We start from the raw sequence: 25,750 nt of genomic DNA, 5'->3' as shown, positions 1-25,750 counted from the left end.
AGTAAGGCACCCACTGACTACGAATGCATCAGCAAGAAGCAGGCCAAGAGCAAATCAGGTCCAATCATTGAGAATGCTCCAAACATTAGGGACTTCCTGGCTGATTTTAGATTAACAGCAGAGGAACTAGCACAGCTTGTTACGAGAGCGAAAATCCCAAAGTCGGATGTTAGATGATCATTTAAGTTGAGCAACCTTTGATCAAACTAGATATAGAAAAATAACCTTACAACTTAAATGCATCAATTACATCTGTGGCTAGAGCAGTCTAGGCAGGATATAAAGGCGTTCCCTATAAGATACAGAGATGAATATTTCCCCAACCGGGACATCTTCTTCTGGGTGAAATTTGAGTGCTTGTATGAATTGTACCACGAAGATGGCCTCGACGTATCCATAATCAGAGCGTGAACTCTGTAAGTGGCCTATGTATATACTCCACATTATATGATTTTATACCTTAAAAATGCATGACTAACTTCTCTCTTTTGTAGAATGAAGATCCAAACATGCATACAAAAATTAGATAATAAAGTAAGATTTATCGATCCTGGGCTTGTCAATGAGGAACTTGTAAAGACGAATGCAGAGTTCACCAAGGACTACTTATTGAAGTGTCTGCTTCATAACCAATACAAGAAATTCGTACTCTTACCCTACAGCTTTGACTACGTGTTTGCGTGCTAGGGCATTATGCTTTTATGGACAACTCGATTCTAGTACTAATTTGCTATGGTATGATATATTTTTGCAGTTTTTATTAGATCCTACTTGTCATCCACCCAGACTTAAGCAAAATTATTGTCTTAAAACTCACAAAAGAGAGATAAGTTAACTTACCTATACCTCATCGACATGCTAAACAGGTAACCTCAATCATTTAATCTTCACATCAATTACATCTAAATTTAATTGGTATTCATATTCACATACATGACGTACACAAGATACTACAAAAAGGGTGTTGTTGTTTACTTTCCATATAAGAAGCAGTATGATATAAAAAACCGACTTTGCAGTACGCAAGAAATATTCATGTCTTATTTCCGACTAAACAAAAAGGTTCAAGTCATTACACTAACGAATCTTTTCCTCTTGAAGTGTATAAAGCAGCTACCCGGTAACAATCTCTGCAGGTTTTATGTTCTTACTTTCATACACGCATTCAGCGAAAACGAAGACGCTGTGAGGTTTAATGATATTAAGGTATGAAATTACACATCGATGTCTTCTTTTCAATTTCTATACATATTCAAAGACTAATTCTTTCGATTCTTCAAACGCACTGCTTCAAATAATGTGAACACGTGTGATACTCCTTTCAGAAATATATTTCATTCAAGAACAGATCGTCGAGTTCTTCATCGAACATGTTATCAACCCAAATGGCGAGTTTCATAAACCGATTGTGCCATCGACAAGTGAGAGACCTTCAGATGACACCATACCTTCTAATACAGAGTATGCAATAAGGAAGAAGTGGGGTTTGACAACATATATATTGCCAAATAACATCATATTAATAAAGGATATTAATTACTATGTATTAATAAAAATATCTTTATTATTGATTTGCATTAAATATGTCTCATTGTATACATGTATTGAGAGAGAGAGGGAGGACAGAGAGGTGAGGATAGAGAGAGCAGAGGCAAAACACTGCCGGCTCAAAAATTCAGTCGACAGTAATTCCACTAGTATCACTATCGGCCGAAACCACCAACCGGCAGTGATAACCTCCTTCGCTACCGATTCCCAGGACCGATAGTTATAATCAGAAACTCACTACCTGTTACCCACTGCTGACTCCAAAACCGGCAATGAAAAGAGATTTTAGAGCCAGCAATGATAGGACTTTTTTAATAGTGTATTAATGGCGAGCCACATTTTGGATGTGATTTCCATTTTATGAGAACATGCATCAATCCGCTTGAGGCGCGTCTCTCCATCGCTACCTCCCAAAGAGGTGGAGGATGGAGGCGGGTGGGGTAAAGGCTCAGGACCTCACCGGCGATGGTGGCTGAGTCGACAGGGAAGAGAAGGGCAGTGGTGGTGTGAATCGCGCAGACCACCTCATCGGCAGTCGCCGTGGCGGCAACTGCGTCAGTGGCCTCCGCGACCTTGCCCAGGGCTAGCGCTTCGAGGCACGACGGGGAGACGTGGGGAGTGCAGACGAAGGTGGTGGCGGGGCGTCCACTACTGAACGAATGATCCAATGAATGGTTCCGATGGTTGGTACAGATATGATTGGAGCTAATTCTAGTGCTTGATGCCAATCTGACCAGAGGTTATGCCACTCCCAAGCAAAAAGTTCTTCAGGCTGTCGACCATGGGATCACGCTCCGGGCAAACGATCTTTCTTCGAGCGCCCCCATGATTCTTCCACGTACATAGATATGCTGCAGCATGGCAAACATACAAGCTTTATCTTCACGACACATATATGCACAAACTTTCACAAAAGGATCAGTATCTATGTGGAGAGAAGCGTGCACCTTTATGAGATTCAGAGTTAGCTTCACCAGATTATGTGAGTTCTGAAGGAAGACTATCAATGCATAGAAGTTTGCATGCAGACACTATCCACCAAGAGTCAGGACCGTAAGATTTTCCAATTTGGGACACCATTGCAAATTCTTTCCCATCGTAAACTGCACAAGGTTCAAAGCATCAGGACAGGACATAGAAGCCATGGCATATGCTAGAAAATTTTTCTGACTCCGCCAAACTTGCCAAAAAGTAATAGGTGGCAACTACAATCATGTGGCCATATATATCTACAATAAGTTCTAACCTAAAATAATCAGGGTCATATCACTATATATATCTTGATTGCAGATATATATGTGAGCAATTAATGGTGCACTTCGTGCTTCTATGGTGCCTCTAATTTTGACATCTATATGCAGTAATAGAGATATATCTACAGTACAGTCTAACTTGACACCTGTGTCTAAATTTTTTTGCCGAATCGGACACCTGAATCCGAGTCAGATTCCGACACCCATATTAAATTCCGAGTTGTATTTCGTGTGTCCAAATTTTCTTTACCGAATTAAGCACCCGAGTCCGTGTCAGATTCTGACACCCGTGTCCGTATCCAGGTAACAATGAACCTAGAATAACCAGGGTCATATGATCATATATACTTCCTGATTGCAAACTTGAGTTTTGAAGGCTATACGTATGATTCTCAAATAAACAGGTGATTGGCTACAATTGTTTCAGGAAGTATGTGGCGTAGACACAGCATACATGGCATTATACTTATATTTTAAAAATAGATTAGGATGTCAAAGCAGTAATTTACATGATTCACATAGCATCTGTAACATTATTTTAAAAAAAGATTAGTAACCTCATAAATGGAGTATTATTTGGCGATCCAAAACATTGGACTATTAGAAATGGCAAGGTATTCAAAGGCATCTATTATCCATAGAGCAAAGAATAATTTTCAGAATGCACAATAATAGCTAGATGGTCTACCTTAAAAACTATTAGTTTATTTAATATACTATTAAGTAGGATCCTTTCATGTTGTTTACACAGATTGTGATGATGACGGTAAATTAGTTCAGGAGTACACACCTTTCTTATTTTGGAGCAGAGGAACATGGCTTCAGATTCTTCTGCAATAAACACAGTCGAAAGTACTGGTTCTAATTTAGAGCACTATCCATTACAATGTCATCTTCGACTTGTTACTGGACTCCTGGATCATTTGATAACTGCAATATCCCACGCATTTGAAGGTATGGGTTCTCCAAAAGTTTTTCATTGCTACCCTGGCGACAACACAAATAACATGTCAACACCAACTCAATTTACCGATAAGATAGACATGGAATTAAATTTCCTAAGAGGCTTCAAGTGCCTGAACATGTCAGCAGGCAGGAGCTAATCTAGATACAAGTCAACCTGTTGAGCTTTTGAGATGAGACTTTGAAGCATTTGCTGGTAGATTTCTGGTTCCTCTGTCATCATTCTCTGTTCATAGAAATTCTATTAGAACAAAGTGGATTAAAACTACCAGCAATCAATCAACAATTGGTTGAGTCATACCTTCAAAAGAAAAGCAGGAGAATTATATGCTCCTCTTGAATCTGTATCATCCAGAAGACCCCTAATGGACGAATATCAAGCATTAGATACATATAAAAACTTAACCTACTAAGATAATGCAGAATAAAGAAAATACCTGAATAACTTATTGCCTTCTACTTCCTTCAGTGCTTCCTGATCAGCTGTGCATTTACCAATCAAAAATAAAAGAAGTGCTGCTCGAATATCTGATGTAGCACCAGGAAGATTGCATCTTCCGGTGCTACCAACAGCAATACCTAATGCGATATCATCACTGGCTGCCCCTTCAAGTTGTATCAACGGTCTTGAAAAACAAAGAAGTTGGTACACAGACCAAAAGCTGCATGGGAGCTAATGCAAGCCCTCACAGAAGTAGTGTTGCCATTGATGCTTCGCAGAGTAAAGTGGATTGAGTAGATTGATTTATGCTCACATCTTGCAACGTCTCACTCTGGCAAAGATCCTTGTTTCCTACATTTTGGTGTGATGCAAGGGTTTCCTACATTTTGTTGACCAAGGGATTGAAGGCCCCTTAGATGCATCACATTTGTGGACAGAATTCTCGGACAGAACTGAGAGAATAGCTGTTGCACATCTGAAAGAGGAAAGTGAAAATCACAAATAATCAATTTAAGAATATTAATGGTAAACTTAATTATCATTCCACAGGAGATCCAGAGGTAAGAGACAGGTTTAAGAAGTTCAATGGACTCCAGAGAATTTTCTAATCTCCAATCAGTTAGAGCAAAGTACAAAATAAATTACTTTTGAATTCTGAGACTATAAATTGAAACTTGAAAGCATCCACAGCAGGTAACTGAATTTTTCATACACACATGAAGCCATTTTTCATCATCAAACAGAGGGACGATGAGCAAGAAAGATGCAAGACCATGTACTAAGATCTCCTATGCCTCCTGTATCAGTCCCTAGATCAAATAACTGATACGCATAGTAACAACATTCGTGGCATCACAAACATGCATCGCATATATTAAAAGTAAGGTTACATGGATACAAGGGTATTTAAACCATACAGTATATTACAAGTCTGACCTACCATCCACAAAAGTACAACGGAAGATAAGACCCAGAGCCACAGGCAGCTCTAGTGCAAACGTGACATCTAGATCTACTCCTCATCATCGCCTTTGTCTTCCACCAAGACGGCATCCATCTCCTCATCTGAATGGCAGTAAGAATGAGTACGGAAGGTACTCAGCAAGTCCTATACTATTTCAGTGGGTTGATAGATGCATAAAGGTAACTCAAGGATAAAGCTTTACGGTATAGTTTTATGCACAAAGCAGTTTATGTAGATATGTAGTTATAATCTCTATTGCTAACTTTGAAACAGTTATGACAAGGTATCAACGTATATTTGGGGGTTTTTCGGTCCTAGGAGAGGCTATATCTCACTCCGCAGTCCCTATCACGTGTCTGGTGTATCCACGGTACCCCACGGCTCTTGGCAGATCAAGCCAGCAACTTCGAGTCAAGGACATCACAAGTACCACATGCCTAATACTGGGAGGTCAACCCCCTTTTAGCACAAGCATCTGATTTCTGCAACACCCGAGTGATGGATGTCAGTCCCCCTTTAGCCTAGCCTCTGGTTTCTGCAACGTCCGAGTTGAGAACCAGCTAGTCACATTGATCATCGTTGCCCCCCTGCCCTTCTAGTAGGGTGCCCAGCTTGGTCGGAGAAAGAATAGTCAAGTCCTGCTCATTTAGGACGTGTGGTTGTACTAGGTGGCTTAGCACATCAACATGATAGCTCGGTCCTTATACGGCCAAGGCAGGCATTTTCAACACGGGTAGCAAGAACCAAGCAGGTAACTCGAACCCTCAAGAGCACCGTCATCGGAGGACTACTCTATCTGGTCCTGTCAAAACAGTTTTCACCCATTTTACACACTATTCCTCATAATCAAGGATTCACAGTATATGAGATGAATTGACAATCAAAGAAGCGACATAGCCACCTAATTTCAAAATATGAAAACAGCTTTTGCAAATTTGTAGCCACCGGGCTATATTTTCATTTGTATCTTGATGGAAATATCTGCACAATTGAAAGGTGCAGATGTTCCTCCCTTCCTTCTTTACCCTGGGTTCCTCTATCATTTGATCACACCCAATTCCCACAAGTCGTACAATTTCTCTTTTCATTTCCAATGGATCCTCATCCTCCCAGTAGTTTCCCAAATTGTAAGAGTTGTCCAAATGAGTCACCAGGAATTCCAAATCCTATGAACTTCCACCACCCACAATTTCCGCAGCATCTTTCATTTGCACAACCATCGTATGCCATGAATTTCCCCCACCAGCAATTTCCGCAGTAGCACATGTACCCACAAAATTTCCATTATGTTGTTGTTCAACCACAATATGCTCCGTTTTCACAGCCACAACAACCACATCCACCTGCTGGGGTTATGCCAGCACTACTACCTCCACCTGCTGGAGTTATGCCATTACCAGCAACGCCACTTCCATGTCCACCTGCTGGGGTGGTGCCATTTATGTCAGTGTCAGACTCGGGCACCCCACATTCGGTAACTGGTCCGGATGAACAAGACATCGTTAGTGTAGACAATGGTGAGAATGCTGACCTTGATAGAGCTGCTAGGCGATTGAGGTGGATGGAAGTGGAGGACTTAAGATTGGTAAGCTTTTTCTTGTTCTTTTCACGTTGTTCAGGCCTTGCATTTTTTTCCCTTCATATTTTTGTTGGAACTGCGGATTAGCGCTTGGTTGAGTAATTCAAAATTGAATAATTCCAAGAAGAATGATGTGTACTGGGTGAATGTTGCGAAGGTGTACAATAGCAGCACCTGTAGAGATCAGAGGGAAGCAAAGCAGTTGAAGAGCCACTGAGAAGATCAATAAGAAGATTGCCCCTTCTATGATTGTTGGTGCCGAGTCAAGGCAAAATAGGCTACATCTCTTCCAAGAGAACCAAGTTGTCTGAGTCTGGGGACTACAAATCATCATCCGGAGATGACGAAGTTGCGCATGAAAAAGAAACAAGTCAACAAGGTTGCATGACTGCAAAGAAGAAACATGATGGTCAAGGCAAGGTGTCATCTCCCTCAGCGGAGTTGCAAAAGAAGGCACTCAATGCTCAGTGGATCCTCAAAACATGCTTGTGGAGAATCGGGAGGAGATGACAGATGTACAGCTTCAGTGCTGACACCAAAAGCTTGAGTTGGCTAGATCGAATCAGCCAGAAACTAAGGGCAAGGAAACAATAAGTTCCGAAAAGCAAACAGAGTTTCTGATGGCTGATTGCTCGAGGTTCCATGAGTTTCAGCAAGTGACGAAGGAATTGATGGCTGACACATCCACAAGGTTCAATGAATTTCAGCATGACAGTGAAAATATGCCCAGAAAGCAAACACATCCACCAAGGTTACAAAGTTCAAGAGCATGAAAGAACAGTGAGAGGTGGTGTTCCTGAAAAAGAAATATACCCACATGGTCGCACGACGGGAAAAACGGAAAGGGGATGCATCAAGTCCTTCCTCGGAGGTGCAGGAAGACATTAAACGTGCAATGGATCTGCAGACCATGCTTCAGAAAGATCGCCGGAAGATGTCAGAGGTACAACTGCGTCTCTCAAAGGAGAAGCTTAAATTGGCCAGGCTAAAACAGCAGGAAGCGAAGGACAAGAAGGAAGCAACACTCTATGAGAAGTACACCGAGCTGTTGACAGCCGACACTCTGAGGTTCAACGAGTTCTTCCAGAAGGAAATAGTATGAAAAGGCAGTGAGGCCCATGGGACAGATGCTATTTGGTAACAATGGCAAGTAGCTTTCTTGTAATAGGCTACCTTAAGCACATGTATTGAAGGTCGACTGAAATGTTATATCCTAGGCACTTATGCTTGGTAGGTTTCTGTTGACACGAAAAGATATCGAACTAAACATTGAGTACCTCATGTGTAATATTCAACGAACAATACTTAGGATACTCCAATCGTGGTGCTACATCATCGGATCTTCGTCGTCGCTCAGCTCGGGAGGGATCCCATCAGAGCATGGGTGGTCAGCGGCTTGTCCTTGGTCGTCGAGATCAAAATCAGGAAGCAATGTAGATTGGAAAAGTAAACAAGACTGTAGGAGCTAGGCAAAAGAGATAAAAACGAAAGGTAATATAAATTATGTTCGATCGATTGTTTGATGTTTTCAATCGGCCATAACTCTCTCATATTTAAAGGACGACAAGTCTTAACCGTACAAGATCAGGACTTCTAATTCAAACCGAACAAAACTTACAGATATGATTCGGCTATGCTTTCTAATCTCCAAACTTTCTATAACTAATATATCTTTTCTATTCAACCACGTAGATTCCCATATATCTACCCGAGTATCATTTATTGCAGTTTGGCTTTCTTGGATTCGACTACATGCTCGACCCAAACATCTGCTCACGTACTACCTTCTCGGTCTGACTACCTGCTTCGAGACCAATTGCTCGATGTATCCATCTGCTCAAATCCGACTAGTTCTTCCACCTGTTCGAAGACCAACTGCTGAAATTCACCATGTTCGGAGATCACCATGGTCGATGGTCGACTGGTCGTGGTCACCTGTTTAGTGGTCGTCTGGTCGTTGGTTGGTGGTCGGTGGTCATGGTCACCTGGTCACCTGATTGGAGACCCTCTGCTCAGTTCGGTCACTCCCATGCATTCGACTAGGTCTAATATCATTGGTCGGTGGTCACTGGACATAGTCACTAGTCGTGGTCACTTGTCATGGTCACTGGACGTGGTCACCTGGTCGGAGACCACCTGCTCGGTTCAGTCACTCACATGTATTCAACTAAATCCAACAATATCCCATCAAGTCGATCATCACTACAATGACCATTATAGATGTCAAATCTTGTCATCAACACATGCCCCCCCCCTATTGTGACCATGTCCCCTGGTAGCTGAAGTGTGCACCACAATCTTGATTGATTTTTTTTTGGCTTTGGGAGTTTTATCAAGTAACACTTCTCTTAACAAGCTTTTGTTTTCCCCTAAAGGTTTAGATCTTTCTTCATCAACGATTACATTTTTTCCTTTAGCTTGATTTGACCATATTAGGACGTTTTTATCTTGGAAATCGACCACATTAACAAGGAACGGTTGTTTGTCTACTTGCATCTCTGCAAACTTCAATTGTCCTTCATTGATGGCCGATTAAATCTGTCGACGAAAAACATTGCAATCGTTAGTTGCATGAGAATAAGAATTATGATATTTGCAATAAGCTCGCCTCTTCAACTTATCTGGTGGTGGAACCACATGACCATGAGACAACTTAATCTGTTTTTTCTTGTAGCAAATAATAAAAAATTTGATCACACTTTGCTACATCAAAAGTAAATTTAATCTCTTCTTGCCCATTCTTTGGAGGCATCAGCTTAAGAGCAGAGCAAATAAATAGTTGGATTTAGAGGACCAGGCCCATTCGGTCACACACACATCAGCATCATCATCGTCTGAATTTTCAGACTCATACTCGAGCACATGAACATTAGAGCGATTGACTTTCACTTTATCATTTGGCCTCTTAAAATTTCTAATTCTTTAACCCAGCTCTCTTGAGCCAGAGCTCTTTACAAGACTTGACTAACATCTTAAAAATTATAACCTTCTAGCTTTTCTTTAAGATGAGACAATAAGTCCAAATAAGTCAATTCGGTCAAGTTTTCGTATCCCTAAATCTTCTAATATAACTAGCAACAGGTGTAACAATCCAAAATTCTCAAAACCAAGAAAATTAAAAACTTTTTCTAAAGAAAATAAAAGAGTTTGCAAGACTAAATAAATTCCTAAACGGTGTATGTGTGCCTTTATACATATATGTGAGTATATGTGTTTATGTGTTTGCTTGATTTTGTGAGCTAATATATAATATATATATATATATGTGGTATATACACTGTATGTATAAATATACATGTGTATATACATGAGAGATAATAGAATAGAATTAGAGAAGCTTTTTGCGCTAAAAGGCCGAAGCCCACCTCTCTTTTCTCTCCCTCTCTTTGTTTCGGCTTGGTTCAACTCAACCTAGCCTAGCTCATCAACCCGGCTGCCTGCTCATCCCCGACCTCCAGCTCTCCTTCGCTCTCACGCGCCGCTGTGTTGCACCACCATGGAATCCAAGCCGGCCATGGCCAAGGAGCAAATCTGACACCCATACGAAGGAGGATGACTTCTAGAAGCTCGCCAACTAAGGATAAGCAAGAATCACAACCGAAGACACCTTATCTCCAACAAAATCAAGTTCAAACCGAGTCCAAGTCGCCCACGAGCCCTATCTCCTCTGGGTATATAAAGCACTCGAGACCCCTCCCCTAGAGCATCCCGAATCTGCTGCCAAGTTTAGAGCCCGAGAGCCGCCGTGTAGCCTTGTCACCGCCGAACCAGTGAAGAAAGCCACCGCCTTCGGTCACCGAAGCTCGATTGCCGCTGCCGAAGGGTTCGCTAGCATTGCAGAAGCGCAAGGAAGCTTCCCGAAGCAAGTTTGATCGATGTTCGTCACCGTAGCTTCATCCCGGGCATCATTCCGGCAAGGATCCGGCGAAGCGCCGCCGCAGGAGCCATCTCCACCGCCGAGTCGCTTCTGTTCTGCTGGAGCCGAGCGCGGGAGTGCTGTGAGCCGTCCGATCTGAAACCAACGGCTGAGATTAGATATGCATACCCCTTCAGTTTTAATCCCAATCAGCTGATGACGTGGCAGCCACGTAGGCACATGCGTCCGACGTGTGTCTGCCATGTCATCAAGCCATCTCAGCTTAAAGACCCACGTGTCAAGCCCAATCAACGATTCTTTTTCTTTTAATTGTTTTAATTATTTTGCTGATGTCATAATTAGTAAATATTGCACAAATTAATAGATTTCTAGTGTAAAAATAATTCTAAAAATAATAATTAGGAAATTAATTTATGATAATGTTTAATAGGTTTATTTAATTCTGTTTTATAGTTTTAAATATTTTATAATTCAAATAAATGCTAAAAATTCTAGAAAATCATAGATGGTTTTAGAAAAATTCTAGAATATAATTTATTCTTAACCATTTTATCTTATACTAGATAATATCTGATGTTATGTTTCTTTGATCAGTGGAAATTTGCTTACGTTGCACTCAGTCGGACGGAGTACCTCCAAGATTCAGATATTGTGTTGAGCCCATTCCAGTAGATTAAATTTCCCTTATGGGGATAGAATCTTTTTGCAAGAACCGTGTTGATCAGATTTTTTCATCATATGACATAGGGTTGAAAATAATTTTAAAAATTAGACACATAGATTATGAAATAAGTACAAAATTTTTTAAGCATCAATACTAACAACACATAATAGCCCGAACACAGACCCGTTCCAGGGTGGAAAATCCTATGTCCGCGCCTGTCACCCGCCACGAGCGGGATACGGGTTTCAATCGGTTTGCATCTAAACCCGTCGAGTTTAAAGAACGGGCATGAAAACCCGCTCCAAAACTGCTGACAGGTGGGCTGAAGTCTTGACATATATAAACAACCGTTTAGGTTTCTCTCCTCTCCCCGAGCATTCAGCCGCCACCACTCCCCGTCTCCCCGAGCCCCCGTTCAGAACTCCAGATCTCGTCCGCCTCCCACCCCGCCGCTTCCCACCCCGCCCAACCCCTCCCGGCCGCCGCAGCCCGCACTCCCTCCCTCCTCCGCCTCCCAGATCTACGCGTACCAGGGAGCTCGCGCCGTCGCAGCAAACCCTCCGCCGCCGCCGCCACTGCGGCTGTCGACCACGAATCCTTCGCGGTCACCATGCCCGCCGACCTCCTCGCAGCGGCCGACTGCGGTGGCGTCCACGGGCACTCCCTCTTCTTCGACGCCCTCGTGCAGCTCATCCCGCCGCGCTTCTACCTCCCGACCGGCGATGAGGACTGCCCCTGGTACCAGGGCCTCTCCAAGGCCGCCAAGGCGGCCATGAAGGCCCAATCCCGCGCTAACATCAAGGCCGCCCGCCGCGCCCGCCTCGACCCCTCCGCGCTGCCCTCCTCCACCCTCGACCTCCTCAAGAAGTCCGTCGCCGAAAAGGGGGCGGAGGACGAGGAGAAGTCAGAAGAAGGAAGCGATGAATCTGGGGACGAGGCAAGCTCCGAGGAAGACGATGCTAAGGATGAGGAAGACGGGGATGAGGAGGAGATGCCGGTCGCACCGGCGGCAGTGGTGTCCGAGGACCGGTCGGTGACTTACGAGGAGCTGCGGGAACGGCTTCACCGTCGCATCGCGGAACTCCGTGGGAATCGGTGCACAAGGCCTGAGTTTTTGAATAAGCCCAAGAAGGAGAAGGGCAAGAAAGCAAAGGGGAAGAATGCAAAGGGTAAGGATGAGAGCAAGAAGCGGAAGCGTGAGGATGGCACTGAAGATGCGGATGGCAAGGATGGGAAGAAGGTCAAGAAGGGGGCTGAAGAGAAAGCGCCAGATATCATGTATGCGAACGTGTTTGTTGACCCGAAGGAAGCAAGGAGGAGGAAGAAGAGGAGGGTTAAGAACAAGAAGAAGGAGCTGGAGGAGGCTAAGCGGTTGCAGGAGGCGAAGCAGGATCCTGAGAAGGCGAACAAAATCGCGTGGGATTTGGCAAGAAGACGGGCTGCTGGGGAGAAGGTGCATGATGACCCAAAGTTGATTAGGGAGAGCATGAAGAAAGAGGAAAAGCGGCAGCAGAAGCATGCCTTGCAATGGAAGGAGAGGCAGAAGACTGTGGACAAGCAGAAGAAGACGAAGCAGAAGAGAAGGACGGAGAATATCCGGGAGCGGGCACACCAGAAGAAGATGCGCAAGATAGAGAAGCGCGAGAAGAAGCTTATGCGCCCTGGGTTTGAGGGACGCAAGGATGGTTATGTTAACGAGTAACATCTAGTCGAAGATTGTCAGGAAAGAGTGTTACAGTATCTCCTTTGTTTTGCATTACTGCATGTGCTGATATGGTACTTGTAATAGGTTACAATTCATGGCTGCTAAAGCGTATCTTTCTGAATTGCCCAAGTGCAATATGCAGAAGTGTATCTTTCTGAATTTTTGTTTTCATTGCACTGCTCTGCATGTTTAATTTATTTACCTGAAAATTCAATATTCTCTGTTGTGATACTCAGCTGATCTTGTTTGCTTAAATTTTCTTTCAATTACCCCAACATCATATTATTGGTTATGTTCTTAGTTTGTCATGATGACAGAATCGGTGTGTCAATATTTGCTTTGGCATTTTAGTTGTTGTACTTTGTTCATTGACGAATTGTTAGACACAATAAATAGAATGATCAAGTTTGAAGGAACTTGCTTTATGGGCACAGGGAACACTCTTGACCTTAAGAACTGTAAGTGTGTGTAGTCATAGACTCCTGAAAGGCAAAAATGGAAAATACCTGTCCACCATATGCAAGACCACAAGCTAATTGATAGATCAGTCTATGTTATATACTATCCTGCACACATAATTTCAGAAATCTGTAGTTAGAACTTTTGTTTGTAGCACTAGCAAATTTGGAGCATCAATTAAGCAACTTGATATCTTATCAAGCAGAGTTTGGAACTTCTGTTTGTTATTAACATGCAAATTATGTGTTGATCAAGGGGCTGTTTTGTTCTATGCCAAAGCCTGCCAATGCTTACCTTACCAAAATTTGGTAATGTTGACCAATTTTGGCAAGCATTTTGTTTGCTACCAAACTTTGGTAAGATTCTTTCCTCCATTGGAACTGTAGTTCATTTCTTTGCCAAAGTTTGGCAAACCCATGGGTTGTCAAATTGGTGGCCAAATTTTGTCATTGCTAGACTCTGGTATGGTTTGGTGGGGCAAATTTGTCACCAAATTAAACATCCCCTTGAATTCACTGGTTAAAGTTATAGTCTAGAAAATGCAAATTCTTCATTTCATTTGAATGATTATCTGAAAACAAAAATTGGTCTTTCAGTGCACTGTCAAAACAACTTGACCAAGTTTCTTTAATCACAGGAACAGAGGTACATGTTAGAGATAAACAATTAGCTTTGTAGTGCTTAGCAATGTGAAGAGCTATATTTTTTTTCTTCAAATAGATTTTTCTTTTCATTTTCTTGCCATCATATGTGTTCCATTTCAGTGATATGATTGTCGGAGTTACTGACATTTGATGTGTATTATGAATTGCCAAGTCTTTCATTTTTGCTGCACACACATGTACTTACCTCACATTGTTTTGAGTGGAATGGGTCCAGATTTTTTGAGTTATAGTGAGAAAAAGTCGTATGAATTGCCAAGTCTTTCATTTTTGCTGCACACACATGTACTTACCTCACATTGTTTTGAGTGGAATGGGTCCAGATTTTTTAGTTATAGTGAGAAAAAGTCGGAAGCAGGCACAACAGTATTATCTGTTACACAAGGTATGCTTTTTTGACAGTTCAATTTGTTTGGACTTTCAAAAATCTAGAAAAATTCACTAATATTTTTCTTATGTGATAGACTAATTTCTAAAATTATTCTCAGCCTAGTTTATGTGATAAAAAAGTGAGTTTCTTTGTAATACTCCATTTATATAATAAAAATGTATATAAATGGAGCATTACAAAGAAACTCACTTTTTCATCATATAACCTAGTGTTTGAAATAATTTTAGAAATTATTTCATCATATAATAAGAATATTAGTGAATTTTTTTAGATTTTTGAGAGTTTATTTGAGACATTGACAATTGTTACAAGTTATAAAAGTAGCTTTTTTTATTTTAGTTTAAAATATACAAAAGATTTTTTTGGTGAATCCAATTAAAATAGGTTGCACATGGATTATGAAACACGTAAAAAAAGTTTTAAAATTTTTAGAGTAACAAAAAACTACCGTTTTGAAGAAGAGGGAAAACGAAATTCAAACGCGCTGATTTTACTGTTTATGCGCGACACTGTTTAGTCTATTTCGGCGAATATGGTATTTTTTTCGGTGTATCGAAAATTAATTTTTGATAAACAAAATGTCGAATATGAATATTAAAATTATAAATACGATAATATATTATCTATTTCAGTAAATACGATCACGTATATTATCTAATTTTTGGATTTTTGTCATTCCCTTTCTCCCCTCCGCTTCATCTTCCCTTCCCCTCTCCCCTAAACCCTAGCCCCTCTAATCTCAAATCCGCTCTTCTCCGCGTCGATCGCTGCCGCGATCCGATCCGCCGTCGCCTGAGCCGCGCTGTACATGACCATGGTTGTCCCTCTCGTCCCCGAGGTAAATCTCCGCACCTCAATCGCCACTCGCGCCATGCTAACGCTCCAGAATTCGTGATTCGGGGATGGTTTTAATCGGTTCGATTCGGGTGATGCTTCAGTGGTGTTATTTAGGTCCTATTTTTTTTTTTGGCTCTCCGTGTCCTGAACCGTTCTGGTGCTTGTTGTTTGCAGCCGCCGCCGCAGGACCAGGATGAGGAGATGCTGGTCCCGCACCAGTATGTTGTTGAGGGTCCGCGGCCGATGGAAGGTGAGGGTTTTCCGTGTCTTTTGGGGTTTTCTCGAGTACAGTTTAATCTGGCTTGCATCTTTTGGAGCTTTATGCTAATACGTTATCTTTTGTAGTGTTCTACTCTTTTTTGTTGTCCACGGTGAGATATGGTTGGAGCTATAGTACCGCTCTTCCATGATCTTAGTTTTCGATATCTAATGTCTGCCACACTCTAAAAAGTATTGCTTTGGTCTCATAGCTTTTTAGTGTAGGTCTTTTCTTGTTTCTTTCGTAATGTGCTAGACACCTCTCTCCCTCTCTCTCATGTAATATCTTTTCTAGTTGAAGTTCAGGCGGCCTTGGGCTGCCGTAGTTTCCTTCCTTTTTTTTGCTTTGCACATATTAGTTTAGTCATGATATTGGAACAGCTGGCAATGTGATAGGTTTTGTAAAATTCTTCTAGTCATACTTCTATAGATAGAAACGGTTATTCATCGTTGCTAAGTTCTGTCACCATCTTTTGTTACATCTTTTTATTATTTGTGTCACTTGTGAAGTAGATATAACATACATGCTGGGAGTTATCGGGCTACTGTGTTTTTAGGAGAACATAAAATATTGCATCACAAAACCTTTAAAAGGAGAATAAAATTTCTGCATCACTTGTTTGCAACTTTTGCTGATTATCATGAACCGTACTGCAGACTATATGGAATTTCTGACTGAATTTTGTTACGGTGATAATTTTTCATCCATACTTGGCTATTTTTGTTAGGAATTTTATCGTGAGGAAAAGCACTCCCAACTGAGGTCATTTGGATAGATTCTGCCATGAGCGTTGACATTGGACATGGAGTCACAAATGACTGGGTATGTGAAGTAGTGCGTTATCCATTTGAATGAACTAGATGCTGATGCAACACTGAAAGCTCAATTCAGCAATTGAAGAGCGAGAGGTCTGTTTCCAGATCGTGTTTGCTATCTGCAATGATTTAAGCTTCAAAACCATCAAATGTATGGTACTGAACCATGCTGTCAGTGCACACATGGCTCCGAGAAATAGTCTCACGCATTCGAGACTATAGATGCCAATTGATAGGGTTATCTAACTAGAGCATCTGATGGGTATCAGACATTCTATGTAGCCTTGCATGCATTCTGTTCATCATGCGACCTGTGGTAGTGAGTATTTTACCTTCTCATAGAGTTGGTACTATATGAACCCCTGTGGGCTTGTTAAATTACTAAATTGGTGCTAGTTCTGGGTTGGCAGTAGTGTCCGCCAACATAAGAGATACAATGGTTAAGTACGATTTTGTGCGGGATACAATGGTTAAGGTTCGTACTTGACCTCTTATCTTTATCTTAGCCTATTTTCGGGTTTCCCTTTTCCCTTTTTCATGTTTTGTACTTTCATTGTGGTGCTTAAATCACATAAGAGAGGGCTACTATAATGTTCTTATGAATACTTGTATCAGGTTAGGTTTGCAATAATTATATCGGTTTTTTAAGAAAAATTGAAAACAAAAATTGAAAACAATATCAAAGTTACTCTACAGAGAGCATCAAATTTGCAAAGTTTGCTGCACATACATTTTATTATAGCTAAGACTAGCTCAAAACTTTCAAAACAAAATATGTCTATGATCATAGGACATTGATATATTCTTAGTTTGCAACAACTTTTTTCTTTTTTTAAGAGTTACAACCTTTTTTAAGAGGAGTGTATGCAATATGCAACAACTAACTAGAAAACAAAATTTCTTAGGAAATGAACAAATTGGGCATTTGCATCAAGGGGCACCGCCAAGAAGTGGCTTCCCTTATTTCACTCTGATCCATAGTTATTGACTCAAATGGTCCAGCATTTCATTGACATGAGTGACATCATAATCAAAGTGTCAATGTTTTGAGTGGGAAATCATCAATTTATTCGGCAGAACTAGACCTTGGTGGCCGAGCCCATCCGGTGGTGAGGCGAAGCTCACAACAGTAGGAGCATTTGACAAAGGCTCAATTGTGACATTGCCATCAGCTCACAGCCCACTTAACCCAACAAAAACCCTGATAAGACAAACCCTTCGCCAGTTCGCCCACGAGCACACCTAATTCTCCACTCCCTCGCCGAAACCCTCCTCCAAACCCTAGCCGCGATGGGCAGAAAACCCTCCACGGAGATGAGATGGGTGGCGGTTGCGATATGCTGCGGTTGGCATACATGTTCCCGTGGAGTTGCTGCACAACAGGTGAAAATCTCCTAGGGTCACGTATAAGACTTCATGGGACATGTCATGACGTAGATTGCACATCCATACGGCTTCTGAATTGATGGGGAACGCTATAGAAAACTCGGTACGCGCATAGAACGCGTCTAGAAACCGGACAACGGGCATGTCGATCTTGATCCCGACGGTTTGGCTGATCTACTGGACGACCCAGTTGGTGAGGGCGTGTGTAACATCATGGGTAATTTTCTGGTGAAAGGGCATTACGATTTGACCTCTGGTCAGCCGGGAACGTCGATGCCAATCGGCGATGGCGGCTGTCTGTGATGGCGACGACCATGGTGGCATAGATCAGGCTTTGGTTGGGACTAAGGTTTGGCTAGTGGCTTAGTATGATGTTAAAATAGGGGTAAGGAAGGAGAAAGATGGGTCCTCACCTTGCTTTGATGATCGGGGAAGGAGGATTCGCGGAGACGACGACGCAGCGCATCACGGGCGGCGACGGCAGCGACACTGGCGAACAGTGGCACACTGGTAGGGCACCTGCGGCGGCTAGGGTTTGGAGGCGTAGAAAGGGGGTAGTGGAGGACGTTCAACACCTATTTATAGGGCTAGGGGTGGCTGGTTGAGGTGTAGTCCAAGCCGGGCACGAATCGGGTTCGAGTTCGAGTCGGTTAGGATTTTTTTTTCCGTACCTCTCTATTCCGAGGACAATATCTCTACCTTCCGGACTCCAAATTGGACGTTTATAGATTGTAGTACTCAAAAAGATCTACAACTTTGGTATTCATTAGAACTTCTGAAAACACTATTTTGATTTCCAAAAATGCGTCACAAGATAAACTGTTTGAACTGAGACTTATCTGCACAGCACTGATTTTGAGGGTCATAACTCCTAGCTTCATTATCCAAAAGGGGACTTCCATATGTTCAAATCGAAGCTCTCGACGAGATATAACTTTGGTATTGTTAAGATTTGCATTTGAGGTCGTCTTGAACTCTGAAACTGCATCGGAAGATGAGACTGTACAGGACTCCGTGAATAACCACATTTCGTGTATCCTTTGTGTTGGGCCTCCTAAATGACTTGTGTGCCGGCCTAGAGCTTAAGCTTGGGAAGGATTGGGGCCAATAGCACCTTAGGCATATCTAGGGTTTTAGAAAAGAAACTTTTATATAGAAATTTGAATAGTGTTTGAATCTGAATTGAGCTTGTAGTGAATTTGATAGAAACGAAACAATGAGGTTGAACAAGAATGGGAGTAGATAAGGAATTTGAATTTAAATTTGGGGAATTTGAATTTGAATTTGGGGAATTTGAGAAAGAGGAGAGATTGGCTTTAAATAAGGAGTTAGATAAGATTTGAATTGAACTAGAGAAGGATAATGTATGATCAAGGATTGGATAGATGATAAATTCAAATATTTTGATTTCCAACCATTAAGATCTTTAATTAATTTACTATAGGGTTTTTACATTTATAAAAACCTTTTTAAAATCTTTCTCGCTCAAAACACCAAAGAGAAAGAAAAAGAAAAAGAAATCTAATGCATTTACCTAGCTTCTAGCAAAACTCAGCATGCAATACACACAAAACAATAACCTATATTAATTGATTGTTTATGAAAATAGGTTTTAAACCTATTCTATTGGTGAAGCTACTTACTAATGTTGGAATTTTTTTTAAAAAAATTGCAAATTCTAAAATCAGGGTGTTACAGAAGGACGGTGGAGAGTACCAAGGGCGCATCTTCCAGTGAGTTGTTCTTTCAAATGCATGACAATTTAATCGTTTGATTCCTTTGTTCGTAGAAGAGTTTGTTTAGAAGCCAATTCTTCAATTTTTGAGAAATCTGATTTGCTGTGCAAATAGGTTTTTTGGTTAGAACGAACTATCTGGAAATATACAATGCTAAAGAAGTGCGATTTTACAAATTTAGATGGCAGAACAGGTGGTGAGAAACTGAGCGATAGCTCAGTGGGAGGGTCACTGGGTTCGATCCTTCCGCGGTCCCGGGTTCGATGCCTGAGCTCGGGATTTTCTATTCGGTTGCTCTATGGTGGAGTCAGCCTATTTATGGCTTCAAATGAAGGCCGGGGCAGTGGCAAATTAAATAGGCCCCTTTTTAAGAAGAGAGAACAGGTGTGGTGAAGGCTAATTTGTTTTCTTGCTGTAGTTTCTTTGTGGCAAACAGAATTGAGTTAGGTATTTTTTTTTTCTGCTATCGTTAGCTATGAGTTTGAACTTTGAAGGCTTGAGCTCAAAGATGATAGTTTTGATTTTAAAATGGACCATAAGTGATACTCCAGTGGACAATTCAGGTAGCCAATGGCTTTAGTCATATATTCGTTTGGAAATTTGGAACTGATCGCTAAGGAGTAAGAACTATCCTACAATTGGTTTAAGGAGATATTTTGTTTGCATATCCCCTGTTGCATTGTGGCCCAAGTAAAAGCTTACCTACTTTTAAATGAATATTTCAATAGTTGTTGTTGCCACTAAGTGTGAAAGAATTTCAGGTGTACCAGCATGCAGAACTTGATACTCGAATGAGGCATATTCATTCTGCCTTTCCAATTCCGTTTTTCAGTCACTGCTCTCCAGACCATGTATTAAGACAATTGCTGATCGCCAGCATTTCTGGAGAATTTTACTTGTTGAATTAACTAAAGAAAACGAATCCTTATGCTAAAAGAAATACTAGCAGCAATTTGTGATACTACAGATGTTTAGATACAATGACCAAGAACCTTGTGGCTATGTAATAGTGGCTGCTTCTATTAGTTGCTCTAAATGACTAAATTTTGTGTGATGACACTTGTGAAGTTATTGATGTCTTAAAGGAAATGGTGATGCTTATAAATGCACGTGCAGTTCCTTTGCAATTTGCAAAGTATTATTCTTGAATGATCCCATCAAATATGGAAAAGTCTTTTGAATTAGCACTGATTGATTATTAGTTCTGGATGCTGTTACCATTGTCAAGTTTGATTAGCTGTTTGGACTGTCCTGGATTGTTCCCTGTAATAGTTTGGCTAAGTCATGTGATATCCATCATAATTGTGGATAGATCAGTTCTGGTACATGTGTTAGTGCGAAGTTTGGTTGATACAATACAGGCACATGGCAGATAAAATTAACAAGGGAACGGATATCCTTAGTATTAACATACTACTTTCTATTGATCTTATGTGTGTGGCTTGTTTTGGAATCAACAGAGAGTTGGATGAAAAGGTGCGTGATGCATTCCATCTTTACATTGAAGCCTGTGGCATAAATGAGAAGCTCTTCCCTTTTCTACAAGCTTGGCTTTATGTAAAGGATCACCGCAACCTCATACGCTGGTTCAAGAGTGTTGTTTCATTCATCAGTGAGCCAAAGCCAAAATAAGGTACATACCATCTTTTCTCTTTGTCTGTATTCGTTAATATTTTTCTTCTTGATATGGAACATCTTGGCTCATGTGTAATTTACTAATTTAGTGCCCAATACCCATGGTAAAAGTGTGCCCATTGTTAAAATACAACATATGCTTATATCACTTAGCATCGGACTGGGGTTCGAGTATGCTTGCAGATTCTAAAGAGTAGTATCTTTGCAGTCAAGCTGCTATGGTGATATTGTTTCGAATTACACTCATTGTTGCCGGATATAAGTGTGAATGTCTGACTGCTACCATCTACATCTCAGATGTCAAGAATGCCATGCTCAAGATTATCTGGAGGGCGGTTGAGGAAAGGTTTTTGCCAGGATGGAGAATAGTGCTAGGGTAAAGTGAATTCAGTACAAGATGCTGTGCCATGGAGGAGTTTTTGCTTCTGATAATGTCACTGGCGTGCTTAATGGGTTGGATGGTGGCTCATGAGTTGTCGTTATTCCTTGTGATTTGCCGCCCCGTCTTGCTGAGGTGGTTGTCAGATTCTCAATTATTCAAGCTCCACACTTGTCCAAGATAAAAGATATCGATCCTGCAAAGACTCATGTGTCCAATTGAGATCTTCACTTTTCTTCCTTACGCTGGTATGTTTGTGGCTGTAACTTTCAAGTGACAAGATCATAACAAAGTCCGACTGTGCGTTTGTTTTGGTGCATGCAGCTCTGCCTCCATTCCACACTATCAAAAAGTTGGATGCGTTTATATGGTAATGTTGGGGGAAATGCTTCAGCCACAGATGTTATTAAAGGGTCGCTATTTGTCAGGGATCCTTACTAAGGACTATCGACGCTCCTGGTTCATCAGCCAACGTCTAGGGACCACGAGTCTGGGGCGGGGGGGGGGGGGTGGGTTGCAAAATCTTCAAGCTTTGGAACTCTCCAAAGCTCCAGCCTCCCGAAGCCTAAGTCTCTCAGAGTCCAGCCTCCCGTAGTCTAGTCTCTCGGAGCCCCAGCCTCCTGTAGTCCAGCCTCCCGAAGCCCAGCCTCTCAAAGTCCAGTCTCTCGGAGCCCGGTCTTCTGGAGTCCTAGCCTCCCAAAGTCCAGTCTCTTGGAGCCCAGGAACTCTTCCCGAAGCCCAGGAGGAGCCATCAGGCCTTGGAAAAATATCAACTAGAAGGGAGCCCACCAGCTGTCCTCCGTCTGCAAGGAAGTGACCGATAATCAATGCTGGTGTAAGAGGAGGTTATCCTGACATCCGAGTGCAAGTGGGAAGCTATCCTGATATCCGGGACAATGCGACACCGTGCCGCAATCGGCAACTAGCTCCATACCACGCCCTCATGATCACTTGCACCACTATATTTTGCTATGGTAGATAATATCTCCTGTGTAGGGGTAAATGTATCCCATCTAGACCCATGTCATATGATTCGATCGGCTCTAGGCCCAGACGATATTACGATATTCATGCCGTTATCTCTATAAGGGCATACCGGTACATTTACACCCTGTATGGCACTATAAATACGGGCCCTTGGCTATCAGGTCAAGGGGACCTAATCTTTTTTTTATATCAATACATTCTGGTGTTCCTTTCCCTCTACTTCTTCTCCAAACTTGAGTCTCTTCTATAGAAGAAGCTCTCTCCATAATTGTTCACGGAAGATGCTCTCTTCTGCCAACAGCGTGCTACCCGTGAGGATCTGAACATAGAAGTACAAGGGGAGGTAGGATACCACCAAAAACCACCACGACGCTAGCCGAAGAGGCCGTTTCCATTACCGTATCCATGCAGGAGTATGCATGGCAGCTGCAACCAATCACACTAAATGTCCCCACTAGCTTTGCAGCTAGGGGGGACGGCGACCCTCCGATCAACTTTGACCCAATAGCTTGGGTTGGCATGGAGGTCCAAGTCGGCGCGAAAGCCTTCCAACAGTGGCACGGCGAGGACTTCACCGCACCTCCAGAGGTCATGACTGAGGCCGCAATCAAACAGGTCACCTTCCAATGGTTCTGGACGCTCGAGCTTAGGGGCACTCATCCCTAGGGCTGATAATGGGTCGGGTCAGGTCCGGATGGAGCAAAACCATGCCCGACCTGAAACCCGTTAGCTCCAACCCGACCTGTCCCTGAACTACTAAATGGGTGAAAAGATAAACCCGAACCCGAACCCGAACTCGTCGGGTTCAATTTAACCGTCAACATCTAGGTTTAGGGTGGGGGCAATGGCAGTGTGGGGGCATCGGCGGGGTGGCTCAGCGAGGCGATAGGGTGGCGCGGTGCGGTGGCCGAGCCACGGGAGTGATGGGGAAGCTAGGCGGTGGTGCGACAGGAGCGACAGGGCAGCCGGGCGGTGGGGCGACACACCAGTGGGTGATGGGGTGACGAGGTGTGCTGGCCGGTCGACGACAACGGCGGGGCGACGTGGCAACAGGGTTCGGTGCCACAACGTTGTGGTGCGGAGCGATGGATTGGCACAGCGAGGCGGCGTGGCGTCCAGTCGACGGGAGCGGTAGGGAGCGTCGGGGGATGGAGCAATGGGGCGGTGCCGCATGCTGGCCAAGCGATGGGACCGGTGGGGCGATGTGGCTATGGGGTGCGGCGCAGGAGCGGCAAGGCACAACGCACAGCTGGAGGCTAGGCCGGACAACGAGATTGCGGCAGCTGAGATGTGGCAGGCGGGACGGTTGGGAGAGTGGGAGGTAGGGTTTTTACTTTTTAAGTTGGGCTGGGCTGCAATGCAATGTATAAGCATGTATCGGGCGACCTGTGGGCACTTGTGGGCAAAATACTAAACCCGAACCCGACTCGGCCTGATACGGGTACCCGACCCGTTAGACCCGTGGGTGAAAATTGTGACTTGAACTCGTCGGGTCCAGAACCCGTGGGTACCCGGACCCATGGGTCCAGCCCTACTCATCCCTGGGCCTAGTCCCCTGACGCCTCTTGTGATGACGTCCAGGGCATCTTTGTTGAGCTTGCATCCTCTAAGAGCCTAGTTGCCCGGCAGCCTCCCCAGCCTTCCCTAGTCGAAGGAGGCTCCAGGGAAGCCCAAGACTCCAGGGCACACAAACCCCGCCAGTGTCATCAAAGCAGCGACCGCGATACCGACCGCACGCACGAAGCTTCAAAGCCATCCCGGTTCAGAAGGCTTAGCCAAAACCATTCTGGATCCGAGAGTTTGGTCGCCCAGCGGCCTCGTCGACCTCCCCTGGTGGAAAAAGGCTCTGGGGGGACCACGGGTGCTGATACGTGCAATCACAGTTAGCCCCCTTGACGCCTACCATAGGCTCCGATGCCCCTGGAGAGACACCAGTGTATCTTGCACGGGGCTAGGCATGGCCACAACACAGACAACTGCCGAACTCTCATAGCCTTCCGAGAGGAGTACCTCGGGCGATAGGTGAGGTATCAGACGGGGGAAAGAACCAATGACGGACGACCCCAGGGTCACAAAACTGGATCAGGTCGCCGGCCAGGTCTCTGGGGTTCCCGAAGCCCTCCTCGACCCCATCTGCCACCGCCAGCTCCACCGACGATACAATACCCTAGCGACGGGGACTGAGTCTCACAAACGACCCCGGTCACTGTGGAGTACGACAGGTCTCCGACATTGGGGGGGGGGGGTGGCGCTTTAGCCTTCGAATGATCGGGGCCCTCAGCGGGCCTCCCATGTCAGGATCGACACTGGCGGGATTGGCCATAGTGAAGAGGGGCAAGGCTCTGGCGATAGGGCTCTAAGTGTTCTGAATGCCCACGCAGCCCAGCCCCTTCGGTAAGCAACCCAGGCTGAAGGACCGACCCTTTCCACGCTATGAAGCTATGAGGGCTTCCAGGCCTCTGACCCCACTGGGGAGGCCTCATTTTGGCAAAGGTATGCCCATTGTGGCCACCTAACTTACCTAGCCAGCTAGTATTTATATGACAAAGTCAACATACTCTGAAAGTAGCTAGCTTATCTAATTAAAAGCCTCCGCAACAGATAGACTTTATGTAGCAACAGGGTGCTATAAAACTTAAGATAGATCTTAATTTGGCATGTGCTAGGAATATCCTTCCAACCTAGTTGAAACTTATGCCGCAACTAGATATTTGCTGACAACAATAGAGTATTAAACTTAAGCTATATCTCTGTTCAACAGTAAACAATAAAACTTAGGTTATATCTTCATCCAAATAGTAACAACAATAAGGACGCCTACACACCCATAGGTGCAGCATGCCTAGGTGGCCTGGAAGGTATCACCTGGAAGGCATAGCATGGCCTCGGTTGTATAGATGCCATGCACTGAAGGGACATCCTCGGTAGCGGAGATGCCACACCCTGGGGAGACGTCTTCGGTGGTGGAGGCGCACCTGGAGGTGCACCATGTCTAGGTCACCTGGAAGGCATGACGTGGCCTCGGTAGCGGAAAGGCCCAAATCGGCTTAATAACTATATCCTAACAAATTGCATCATGCATACATGCATGCGTACATATATGTATACACATATAGTATAACCACTGTATAAGCTCCCCTGCCTTGGCTAAAGCCATGCCAATAGCCCTAAGGGGGTAGAATCTCCACCCACTCGCGGCAGAAGGGCGC

At 43.4% G+C, this 25,750-nt stretch overlaps 1 protein-coding gene, 1 long non-coding RNA gene and 2 pseudogenes across 3 annotated transcripts; 3 read left to right on the top strand and 1 right to left on the bottom strand.

The window, feature by feature from the left end:
- Positions 1-3,704: 3,704 nt before the first annotated feature.
- Positions 3,705-5,950, bottom strand: LOC133896886 (uncharacterized; annotated as a pseudogene).
- A 313-nt stretch (positions 5,951-6,263) lies between these two features.
- Positions 6,264-7,903, top strand: LOC133896885 (uncharacterized; annotated as a pseudogene).
- A 2,721-nt stretch (positions 7,904-10,624) lies between these two features.
- On the top strand, positions 10,625-13,211 carry LOC133896884 (uncharacterized). Its single transcript, XM_062337523.1, has 2 exons — positions 10,625-10,747; positions 11,646-13,211. The coding sequence occupies exons 1-2, from the start codon at positions 10,625-10,627 to the stop codon at positions 12,990-12,992; spliced, it is 1,470 nt and encodes a 489-aa protein (XP_062193507.1). The 3' UTR covers positions 12,993-13,211.
- A 1,979-nt stretch (positions 13,212-15,190) lies between these two features.
- LOC133896606 (uncharacterized) lies at positions 15,191-21,873 on the top strand. 2 transcript variants are annotated; one of them, XR_009905800.1, is made up of 5 exons: positions 15,191-15,345; positions 15,519-15,594; positions 16,331-16,425; positions 21,001-21,173; positions 21,473-21,873. It is a non-coding gene; the product is annotated as an uncharacterized LOC133896606 (long non-coding RNA). The 2 variants fall into 2 exon arrangements; XR_009905801.1 differs by lacking the exon at positions 16,331-16,425.
- The last annotated feature ends 3,877 nt before the right edge of the window (positions 21,874-25,750 follow it).

Source organism: Phragmites australis, chromosome 17, assembly GCF_958298935.1.
Source record: "Phragmites australis chromosome 17, lpPhrAust1.1, whole genome shotgun sequence".
In the NCBI taxonomy this organism is placed as follows: Eukaryota; Viridiplantae; Streptophyta; class Magnoliopsida; order Poales; family Poaceae; genus Phragmites; species Phragmites australis.
The sequence above is the reverse complement of the archived record's forward strand: the minus strand, read 5'-3'. Positions and strand labels throughout refer to the sequence as shown.

Excerpts from the sequence above, each read along its gene's own strand:
- LOC133896884 (XM_062337523.1), top strand. The coding sequence starts at position 10,625 with ATGTTCGTCACCGTAGCTTCATCCCGGGCATCATTCCGGCAAGGATCC. Across the intron at positions 10,748-11,645 it reads GAGCCGAGCGCGGGAGTGCT|GTTTCTCTCCTCTCCCCGAG; the intron begins GTGAGCCGTCCG and ends ACAACCGTTTAG.